General features: G+C 35.3%; 1 protein-coding gene across 8 annotated transcripts in view; it reads left to right on the forward strand.

Annotated features, from left to right (window-relative positions):
• Positions 1-12,150, forward strand: part of MTDH (metadherin) — a 117,048-nt gene that overhangs the window by 69,614 nt on the left and 35,284 nt on the right. For 3 of the 8 annotated variants that reach the window (XM_077167284.1, XM_077167289.1, XM_077167292.1), the window contains exons 3-8: positions 7-91; positions 835-1,011; positions 2,419-2,487; positions 4,028-4,264; positions 6,733-6,822; positions 8,924-9,022. In XM_077167284.1, coding sequence (XP_077023399.1) covers positions 7-91; positions 835-1,011; positions 2,419-2,487; positions 4,028-4,264; positions 6,733-6,822; positions 8,924-9,022 — 757 coding nt within the window. The remainder of the gene's footprint in view (positions 1-6; positions 92-834; positions 1,012-2,418; positions 2,488-4,027; positions 4,265-6,732; positions 6,823-8,923; positions 9,023-12,150) is intronic. The other 5 variants (XM_077167285.1, XM_077167287.1, XM_077167288.1 and 2 more) reach the window with 5 other exon arrangements.

A 12,150-nucleotide genomic window follows, 5' to 3' on the forward strand; every position in this document is an offset into this window, starting at 1 on the left:
TTTCAGTCAAAGAAAAATAAGAAGAAATCAAAGTCAGATGCTAAAGCAGTGCAAAACAGTTCACGCCATGATGGAAAGGAAGTTGATGAAGGTACTTGAGCAAGGGAAAGGACTATAGAAAAAATTTTCAGTCCTTTTTTTTTCCAGGGTGTATTATATAAAAGCTGCATTTATTTTGCTTTCATTGTACTTAGTGCTTTTTAATAACTATACATTTTAATGTACAAATCTGTGACTTTGTTAGGAATCATTTTTGTTATCTAAATTATTTAAGAATCCAGTCGTACTTTCCTTGAAGGAAACTGCCTTGAAGTTTGAGGTCTAGCTTAATATCTTGAGCAATTGAAAATCCACCTCTTTGTGTCCTAGAAATATGGTTTGGGTCCTACACACACACACACACACAAAATGTTCTTAAATATAACATCCTTTAAAGGCTATGTACAAAATTCTTGTATTAGGCATTCATTTTCATCACCTATAAACCCATTTATTAATGATTATAGATAACGCTCCCCTTTCCCTTCTACCCAGCATGATTAAAAATATATGTGATGATTTATATCTGTCACCTTTTCTAAACCATGGATAACAAATTTGATAAAAAATGACCAGAGTAAATAATGGCAGTTTATTGCCTAAAACAAAATTATAAGATTAGAATAAATTCTTAGGATAAATATAAGCACTCTTGGTTTTTGGCTTACTATCTAAATTTATCATGATATTTTGTTTGCCCAACCCCATTTTCCCACCCCACCCCAATGCTGCTCTATTTTTTTCTTTTTTTGTCTCCCCTTACTGAATAACATTTTTTTTCTGGGGATATGTCAGGAGCCTGGGAAACTAAAATTAGTCACAGAGAGAAACGACAGCAGCGTAAACGTGATAAGGTGCTGACTGATTCTGGTTCATTGGATTCAACTATCCCTGGGATAGAAAATACCATCACAGTTACCACCGAGCAACTTACAACTGCATCATTTCCTGTTGGTTCCAAGAAGAATAAAGGTATATTAGTGGAACATAAGAGTGATAACTTCAAACCAAACTTCTTTTAATCGGATGTACAAAATATCATTACATCAAAATCTGATTATTTTAAACTGCTTACATCATTGTGCTGATATACCCTTCTTCGTGAGAGTATTGTGAACCAAAGTATTGGTTTACCTAATACCAGCAGTGTTGCTTGTTACATTTCACCTAATGAATGGTCTTTGAAATTAAAATTTGCCTTTCTGCCTTGAGTCACATGAGAAAATGATGTTGCCTCCTTTCCTCGTGTGTATTGCTTTGCCCCAATTCTCTTGCATCTCCATTTCTTATAGTAGAATTTATTAAATGGAATTATCACCATTCTGCATGTTGGGTGCTTTCATTCCAAGATGAAACAAGCATGTTGAGGTTAGTGCAGGACTGATCTTACCCCAACTTTTCAAGAGAGTGCCAAAGGTATTTGATAAAGCTAGATTAGAACTTGAAGGTTATTGAACTGATGTTCTTTTTCCCAAGTATTGCAAATGCTCAAACTATCCAGTACTGATGGCTTCTTAGTAGCTCTTTACTCCGCCATCATTTTTATCCTGGATGAGATCATTCTGCAGGATGATACTGTTCAGCTTGCTTTAAGGCTTTGGCTTATTATCTTTCTTTGCTTTTTTATTAATTTCTCCCCTACCCCAGCCCTCAGTTGTCTCTAAACCACTTTCTTAGCTTTACCTTCTACTTTTTTGCTTGATGACTTGGTGGAATTTATTGCCTTGGTACAGCAATGACTTCTACTTATCTATTTTCACTGTCACTAGCTGTGATTTAGTGTTTTTGTTGGTGATCCTTTTTCACTGTCATGTGCATGCCCTCCTCGCTTGTACTATCCTGTGTCATGCTGGGGTTTTTTGATGCATTGTGATCATTTTGATTTTTGGTGTCAGAGAAGTAGTATTTTTGTGTTATAACATGTACTCTCATCTCTTGCCATATTTCCTAAGTCCTGGTCCCAAATACTGGCACAGTTTTCTTAAGTTGATGTTTGCTTCCAGGATTGTTGAAAAGGCTGCTGGTATTGTTGAGAGGTGGCAAAGTTGAATCCAATTACAGAGCCCAATTCTCCAGTTCCTATATAAAAGAATCTTAATAACAGTTATAGAACAGCAGACTCTATATATACTTGGGCATTTTTCAAACCCTTTATTAGCATTTTAGTTGACTAAGAATATGATGGCCAGAGAACTCAGTTCCTTAAGACCATGTGAAATATTTTGGGTAAAACCGAGTCTTTTCCAGTGTAAGAATTTAGCACTTGCAGGAGCAATTTATTATAAATAGTAAGTAAATATTAATTTATATGTCTCCTAATTTAATTTAATTTGCATAGTGGCCTATTTAGTATTAAATAAATTTTATTTCTATTTCAAGCAGGTGATTCTCATCTAAATGTTCAAGTTAGCAACTTTAAGTCTGGAAAAAGAGATTCTACACTTAAGGGTGAGAGCAATTACATGTAACTTAAATTGAAGGCCCATCAAAATAGAAACATGTATTTGTGTCTTTCCTTATGTGAAAGCGTAACGGGGGAGAAGGCTTAAAAATTAAAAATTGTTAATTATTGAAGTAACATAATCACAGTCCAGAGGTTTTGGAAAATAGCAGTCTCTAACAATCTTTGTATGTTTTACCTGGTCTTCCCCATCCCCCGTATTTTAAAACATCCCTTCGATAATAGTTTATTTGCAAGTTTGAGTCTTTCTTGCATCACTTAAGCCTATAGAGAAGAAGGATCTTGTTTGGACTTGGGTTTAATATAGACATATATGGTATAAAGGACTTTATCCCTCTTTATTTAAAAAAGTCTTTAATACCTGTAATTTTTTTTTCTCTTTTTTTGGCATGGGCAGGCTCTGGGAATCAGACCTGGGTCTCTTGCTTGGCAGGCGAGAATTCTGCCACTGAGCCACCGTTGCACTTCCCAATACCTATAATCTTTTAACTTTTTCCTTAACATCAAATATTTTACAATAAATAAACTATAGTCTAAACTTATGCAGTGCTTCACAGTTAGGAAATATCTTTTATTAGTCAATTATGATAAAGATTGAATAAAATGTATGCCTGACCTGAAAGCAAGAGTGTTGTAGTAAAACATAAGTTCAAAAATGTAAAAACACCTTCTCATCTTTAGGCTTGTTCTTGACCCTGTCAGCTTCCTTCATGCCCTTGATTCTCAATCCTGGCTACACATTGCAGTCATTTAGAAAGTTTCTTTTTATTTATTTTATTTTAATTTTTAAGCATATAAATGTATTTAAAAAGATAATTAAGAATGGGCAATGATGACTCAGTGGCAGAGTTCTCGCCTGCCATGCCAGAGACCCAGGTTCGCTTCCTGGTGCCTGCCCATGTGAAAAAAAAAAAAAAAAGATAATTACTCACATTTGTATTTGTTTATGTATGCATATGCACAAATACAGGCATATGTGCACATCTATACATATACATGCACATGCACATATACCTATGCCTGAGCTCTACCCCTAAAGGTTCTGATTTTAATTGGTTTGGGCTGAGGCTCCAGTGTCTAGGTTTAAGAAGTTTCTCAGGTGATGTTAATGTGCAGCCAGATTAGAGAATCATTTCCTTATATATAATACATATAAATATTTAGGGAAAAATATGTAACTAAGGAAAAGTCCTTATAATCATAATGGGTGAGTATTCCGAGTACAGAACATGTGTTGTTTCCCTGTTTGCTCTGTTTACTTATTTGAACAAGTCATTCTGCTGTTGAAAAAATCACTTTATAAAATTCAAACCTCCTGTTAGTTTTTAAATTATCTGATAGGCAGCCATGATGATCATGTCACTTTTGAAATTCTTTGTTTTTCTCTTTAAAGCTCAAACTAAAGTTCAGTAGAAGAAAATGAATGATAGTTAAAAACTAAGCAATCATAGAAATTTGAAAATATACCAGTTTTATCAGTGAGTCATGTACCACTTTTTAATCCTTTTTTTTTCTTTTTTCTTTAAGTTTCTTCAGGACTGAATGAAAACCTCACTGTAAATGGAGGAGGATGGAATGAAAAGTCTATAAAACTCACCTCACAAATCAGTGCAGGTGAGGAGAAGTGGAACTCTGTTTCACCTGCTTCCTCAGGCAAGAGGAAAACTGAGCCATCTGCTTGGGGTCAAGACACTGGAGATGCTAATGCAAATGGAAAAGACTGGGGAAGGAGTTGGAGTGACCGTTCAATATTTTCTGGCATTGGTAAGAACTGTAAGGATATTTTAAGTTCTTTTTAAATTGCTTCTCTGATGCATATTAAATATTTCAGCAGTGGAAAAAATCCATAAATAGAAAAATTAGTAATACCATATAGAAATATTAATAATTAACTCATCTTTCAAGTGGAACAAAGTGTGAACTAGATAAATGAACAACGTTTGTTTTTTTTTTTACTCTTTACAGCGTACTTTCACATACTTTACCACATTCGATTATCAATATAGAGCTCTTATAATTGTGTGTTCTTACTGATGTGATAAGTGTATTATGTGAGCAAGCTTTCTGATTGATTCAGAATAGTTCCGTTGAATCTAAATAAAAATAGTTAACAGAAGTACGGTTTATGGCATGAATTTATGTAGTATTTCACAGTCTATAAAATGCCTATTTGTACTTAATTTTTACCCTGGATTTTAAAGATAAAGGCCAGTAGTTGAGAACTGTCAAGTTAGAGGCAGCTTAACTTTCACATGATTGTATGTACAAATACTAGTTATAGAAGATAAATTGGTTTTCCATGTGGAAAACTGCAAAAAGAGAAGGGAAGAACCACTGTTATCACACCACCAAGAAACTGCCATCGTTTGTTTTTTGTATTTCTTTAAGGTGTTTCTTCCACACATATACACCTAACCTCCCTTCCCCCATGTATAGATTTTGAGGCTTTTTTTCCCTTTCACAGCTCAAATTGGCTATGCATTTTTTTGCTCCTTTCCCTCCCCTCCCCATACTTACCATTGTAATATAAGCATTTTCCTTACCTGTTTTTATTTAATGACCCTGTAATATGTGTAAGGATAGCATAATTACTTAACTATTCCCATATTATTGGAGAAATAATTTTGTTTTAACTACTGTAAATGAAGTTGCATTGAATATCTTTGTTTTAAGGTTTTTCTTTAAGACATATTCTGAGAGTAATTTTACTGGGTTAAAGTAATATGAATGTTTATAATATTCTCTCTACATATTGCCAGAGTATTTCTAAGAGAATTGTGATTTTTACTCTTAGCATCAGTATGAGTGCCCATTTTATCATGTTTGCCAAGATTGAATATTCTTTTAAAAAAAAAAAGCTTTTCTAATTTGTTAAGCAAAAAAATACATAAATTGTTTTGGTTAACTTATAAAATCACTAATTAATTTGAATATTTTTCTACAACTATCTTGATCATTTCTATTTCTCTTCTGAATTGTCTGTTCTTGTCCTTTGTCCATTTGTCTAATGAATGGCCTCTTACTGCTTGTCTTATCAAGTTATATTTCCTCATCCATTTCTGTGTTTGTCACAGGTATTTTTTCTTAGTTTATTTCTTTTATAGAGATTAGAAAGTTTTTCATTTTAAGTATACTGTTTGTTTCTTCTTTCGTTGTTTTTCCCATCACTTTTAAGCTTAGAAAGAAAGACTAACGTCAACCACCAAGAAGAAACTAGATCGTTTAGTAATATTGCTCTTAAGTTTGCTCATCTTCCTTCCATGTCCAGAAGTTGTTTATGAATAACCAAAATTTGTTCAGAGAAAGAGACGTCCCCTAAATTCTCAGCCTTATTTTCAACAGAGAAGAAAGTGTAAATTTCACTGTAAAGCATCCTTTTAATAAAGGAAGTGGTCAAGGTCTGTGGAGTGATGTTAAAATTATGACCTTTAGGGATGTTTGCACTTCATTTACAAAAGCTGTGTAACTTTTCGAAATTGAGATGTAAAGTAGATAGTACTTTCTTAATATTGCTACAGATAAAATTAAGCAGCAGATCAAAGTTCCTACCAGGATGTATTGGGATATTTGTTGAAATTGGAAGAGAACAATATAAAGTTAGGTTTGCAAAGGGTCACTGAGAAGAAAGATAAGTGTGACTCTTGTCATGGAAGTATGTGAACATGAATGTTCCTTAAAATACTTAATGCAAGAGAGAAATCTCTTGAAAATAGTGAGACAGTAGCACGGTATAGTGGAATGAGCATGACCACTCAGACCTACTAGGTATAAAACCCTATTCTTCTACATCCTAGCATTTTGGGGTTTGAGCTAGTTGTTTAATCTATTTGAACCTCAGACTTAAGTAATTGTGAGTATTGGTTATAACGAATGTCAAGTACCAAGTTCAGTATCTGACCCAAGGTAGTGCTCGTTGTGGTAGATAATAAGGTAGCTTGGTACAGTGGAAAAAATATAGGCTTTGGAAATTAACTGGTTCCAGTCTTGACTTGGCTGTTTTCTAGCTATCAGTAGTCGTATCAGTGCTCTGAAACTTTGCCTCATAGAGTTATCCCAAGGATAGGAAGTGGTGTAAAGGGCCAGGTACACAGTAGACAGTCAATAAATAGTGCTCTTAAATGATTTTAATTTCTAAGGTTATTTTTAAATATTGTTATGCTTTTACATCTGTACATATCTTTCAAGTTTCATTGCAAATTGAAGGTTCCAAGTGACGTTCTTTATTTTAACAGCTGCTTGGTCTAGTGTGGATAGGGGAATGAATACCTCTGAACAGAATTCTGCTTCTTTTGCATCTCTCACACTTAACTCTGCTGTTTCTGGTATGTGAAAATAGTCTTTCGTTTAGTTTACAAAAAAAAGATTTATTTCTGTTTAAATTAATTTTAGCTCTTGCTCTTTGAAAAAATTATCAGCATCAAGTATTGCTATTTATATAAATAATATATATAGTGTAAAGTAACACAGGTCTTTAAAAAGGGGTAGGGGGCTGAGGGGTAAACTCTGTCTACAAATGGCTTAGTTCCTTTCTCTGTTGCAGATAGGAAAATTCTGTGGCCTGACGTAACTGAAAGTGCCTTGGTACACAGATAAATATACAGGGCCGTGATTCTCTTCTGTTACTAATGTACTCCTACTCATACTTCAAGTTACAGTTTGGCATCTTATTTCCATTTGTCCTTCCTCGTAGTGAGTTTATATCTAAGCATTTCATGTTATATGAACACTCACATAACAACTCTACTTGATTATCTGTTGATTTAAAACATATGTTATTACTAATAAACTACCATAGATTTGGAATTAAATAGCTTTGTATTTTATTAATCGTAACAGAAGCTATATATATATATTCAACAAACTTCACATAAAATTTGAATTTCATATGATTTTATGGTTGTAAAATATTTTTACTTCTTTGAACATTTAAAAATGTAAAAACTATTCTTAGTTCATGGGCGTTATACAAAAACGGAATGATCGGTTTGGCCCACAGGTGGTAGTTTGCCAACTCCTGGTCTCACAGCCTATGTCGGGTTCCATAAGTATATACTCATTGCTTTCCTCATTTGGCAGCTTTTTATACACAGATGCTAGTCCCTTCATGTAATCAGAAAAAGCAGTATGGGCTACCAAAAGAAAAGAAACAGTGTTACAGTAATCCTCCTAAGCAGTCAATGTGCTAATTATATTGGTGTTGTATTTGTTAAAATTTTATTGAAAATGATAATTTGAGTATACATCAGGCAGTTATTATAATAGTGGAATGCTAATGAGTTAAGATCATCCTTAACCAAGTAGAAATTTACATTAGTAAGGACTCTGATAGGAGAAATTATCTTTTGAACTTACCTTTTCTTCTTAACCATTTCTTTATATCAATGTTGTAAATCCAAAATGAGTATTAGAATCACTTAGAGACTCTGCTACAAATGGTAAATACATGTAGAAATTCTGATTCAGAAAATCTGGGGATGTATATCCCTGAAAGAAAACCACTGCTTTACATTTTATATTCCAAAGCAAATTTATGGCTATAAAGAACAGTTTTTTTATTTGGCTTCCGTGAACTTATATGCCCCAGAATTACATGTAAAACTTCGTATAAGTTCTGGACAGTAGTCCCCCACAGCTTTAATCAGATTCCTAAAGGACTGTGTGATCTGCACTCTAATTCCATATACCCAACTCCAAAAAAAAAAACACAGAAACTTGGAAGATGATACCGTTTTCTTTAAAATGCTCCTGGGCGGGCCATGGTGGCTCAGCAGGCAGAGTTCTTTCCTGCCATGCCAGAAACTCGGGTTCAATTCCCAGTGCCTGCCCATGCAAAATAAATAATAATAAAATAAAATGTACCTGAAATTGGTCTTTTAAACCTCCAGCAATTTTCTTGTGTCTTTGGCTTCTCTCACCCTCTTCTATCTAGATAATCATCTATTTATTTAACTTTTCCTTAGCCACAGGGTTCTAGCTAACTTAGACATTTTCTAGGTCTTTCCTTCAGGGTTATAAGTATATAAGCATATCCTGAAACATCCTAGACTAAAATGATCAATAATAGATTTTTTTTCACTTTATCATTTTCCATTAAGAAGAGAAATGAAACAACTTTTCTGACTTCTTGCAATTTATAGATAACTAGGTAGAAGTATGTAGTATAAAAGATAAAATCGGAGAGTTTGGTACTAGGGAAAAATACGTATATGATCAAGTAAATTAGATCAAGTGGTTATCATATTTAATCTAAAATCACCCTCTATTCTGCTTTTCCCTTTGGCCTGTTTTCCTAATATTTGAATTTTTCCTTTTAGGAGAAATAAAATATTATTACGTCTTCATGTGCAAAGTATAGAACTGTTGTTATGAAACATCATTCAAAAATTCCATTTTTAATTTTGTTGCATTTGTTTTTCATTTAAGGGACTGCTGCTGAGCCAGTTTCTCAATCTGCCACTTCTGATTATCAGTGGGATGTTAGCCGTAATCAGCCCTATATCGATGATGAATGGTCTGGGTTAAGTATGTCCTGTTATATTTTTCAGAATTTTCTTTATAGTACCCTGAATTCATGCTCTTTTTTTTTTTTTTTAATTTTCTTCTTAATTTCCCACCTCATAGTAATATATTTTCATGCCAAATATACTACTTGTAAACTGGTTATTGAATACCTGTAGAATTAAAACTAAACTCATTTTTCATATGATTGAGGCAATATTTAAACATGAAGTGTTCTTGTAGTTGTTTTGTAGTATTACTGGTCTAAAAATGTTTGTCTTAAATGAATGTTCTGTTTTTCCTTCTAGTTTCTTAATAAAATAAATAGAATGTACGGGAATGGTCTTGAATTTATGACACTAAAATTGTGCAGGTTTTTGTGCTGGTGTACAGCTGCTTTCCTAGGCTAATTTCCCATAGAAGCATAGGAAAGTTAAAAGCAAGAGCTATAGAAAATGAAAAAACGGAATAAGAATATGCTTATTTTGTTTTAAGAATATGGTTTTTATGTGCAGAAACTAGTTCATAGTATCATCACATAGTTGTGCATACAGCCCCATGATCAAATTTACAACAATTTCATTACTCCAGAAAATAAATAACAATTTAAAAAACCCTAATCCTCCCATCCTTATCCCCACCCTCCCATAGTATTGATTTGATACATTTGTTACTGTTGATGAAAGAGTATTAAAATATTGCTGTTCCATTTTTGTTTATGGTGTATTGGAGAGGCTGGAGGGAAGTACCTGAACTGTAGAGCTGTGTTCCAATTACCTTGTTTCTTGAAGATGATTGTATAATGATATAGCTTTTATAGTGTGACTGTGATTGTGAAAACCTTGTGTCTGATGCCCCTTTTAACTAGGATATGGAGTCATGTCCCAGGTAGTAGGGAGGGCAGTGAGTTTACCTGCTGAGTTGGCTTAGAGAGAAAGGCCACATATGAGCAACAAGAGTTTCTCTGAGGGTAACTCTTAGGCATAAGAGTCCCAGGTAGTAGGGAGGGCAATGAGTTTACCTGCTGAGTTGGCTTAGAGAGAAAGGCCACATATGAGCAACAAGAGTTTCTCTGAGGGTAACTCTTAGGCATAATTGTAAACAGGCTTAGTCTATACTTTGCAGGAAGGAATACGTTTTATAGGGTGAACCCCAAGTTTGAGGGCTTAGCCTATTGATTTAGTTGTCCCCACTGCTTGTGAGTATATCAGAAATTCTCCAAATGGGGAAGTCGAGTTGACTATTTTCCTCCTTTCTCCCCAGTTCCCCAGGAGACCTTGCAAATACTTGTTATTTTCTGCTCAAATTACTCTGGGATATATCAGGCATCATACTAATCTGGACAAAGCAACAAGATCTCATACCCTATTCAAGATTCCATGTACTTAAGGGTGTTCAACTAAACTGACCATACAAGTTGTTTAAAAAAAAAAGAAAAACCTTAAAGAAATGGGGGGAGATGCTGGAGAAGTACTAGCTTAAAAGGTAGATCTGAATTCTATCACTGACTCTAAAATGTAATACCATGTTTGACTGGGGCTTTTTCACTTATCTTGAAATTTGGATTAATTCACCTGTAAAATGAAGCAAATAATCTCTCATATCTATTTGCATAAATGGTTGTAATAAGGTAATGAATCAACATAAAACCTCTTTTTTATACAGTCCAAGTTATTACAAGGATGGGTGCACTGTTTTGGAAAAAATAGCTTGTCCATACTCTAGGAAGAATGATCAGGTATGAGCAGACTAGAATTGAGGAGTGATTGTAGAAACAATAGGAGTGAATGTAGGAAAATAGCAGTGAGTTTTTGGCCTGCTATGGGTTGAGGCCGAGGAGAACTGAGCAATCAGGGCTACAGACTTCCCTATTTGAACAGAATAGCACCACTTTTATCTATACTAGGGTTCTTGAATATGAAAAACATGACTGGCTGCTAAAATAAGAGATTGAAACAAAACAAGTATCAATAGAATTCTGTGTTAATCAAAGTAATATATATCAGAAACATCTTCCTCATTTGCTATGCTGCCTTGGCATACTTAAGTTCAAAGTTTCTCTTTAACTTGGTTTTCTCTGAATTTCATTTTTTACCACCAGAAATGCAGCGTGTTTGGTGCTCGTTGAATGTAATGATTTGTTCTCAATCTATAGAATGAATAATTTAGTATTTGAGGTTACTCATTCACAAAGTATATTACATTGTCTTTATCTTTGCAGTGTGATTTGATTAATATATTGATACTGGTTTGAGGCATAGACATTATCTGACAAAAATACATCGAGAGAGGGGGTCAAGATGGCATCTTAGCAATGTGTGCATTTTAGTTCGTCCTCCAGAACAACTACTAAATAACCAGATACAGTACAGAACAGCTCCTGGAGCCACGTCAGTGACCAGACACACAGCGTACCCCAGTCTGGACCAGCTGGACCGGCTGCAAGCCTCCCCAAAACCGTGAGTTCCCCAAGCCCCGGCGCCCCTTTCCCACAGGTGGCTTCCCAGAAGGAAAGGAAAGAGACTCTAAACCTAGTGAAGCGGAGTTCGCTCATTGGGCTCACGGAAAAAGAGGAAAAGGGGAGGAAACAGAGGTTTTAGTGGCTGTGTTTCTACGGAGACTCGTCAGCGGGACTTCTCGGGCTGCAACTGCCCCAGGCATAGGCAGAAACGGACTGCTTTCAGGGCTGTCTCCCACCTGTGCCTTCCCCAGGGGAAGGGTGAAGCCCAACTCAGGTGGAATCCCTCTCTCAAGGAATTCAGACCCCAGGGCTTGGCAATTTGAAGCCATTAAAACCAGCCTACAACCTCTCCTCCATCTCCACCACGCCCCCAGCAGGGAGAGTCTTCCAAAGTTAAAAGTGCCACAACATCTTTTGCTGGTGCGACCCACAGGCAGACAAGCGCCACATACTGGGCAGGATAAGAAAAACAAAGCCCAGAGACTTCACAGGAAAGGCCTTTTAACTGCTGGGTCTCACCCTCAGGGAAAACTGATGCAGGTGACTCCTTCCCCCTGATAGGAAGCCAGTTTAGTCCAGGAAAACCCGGCTCGAGTCTATAATACCTACATAGACCCTCCTAAGGGTGGGGAGGGAAAAGGCACCATACAAGCAGGGCAAGAAACAAGAAAACAAGAACTGAAAAATTATC

The sequence above is a fragment of the Tamandua tetradactyla genome, chromosome 6 (assembly GCF_023851605.1).
Source record: "Tamandua tetradactyla isolate mTamTet1 chromosome 6, mTamTet1.pri, whole genome shotgun sequence".
Classification (NCBI taxonomy): Eukaryota; Metazoa; Chordata; class Mammalia; order Pilosa; family Myrmecophagidae; genus Tamandua; species Tamandua tetradactyla.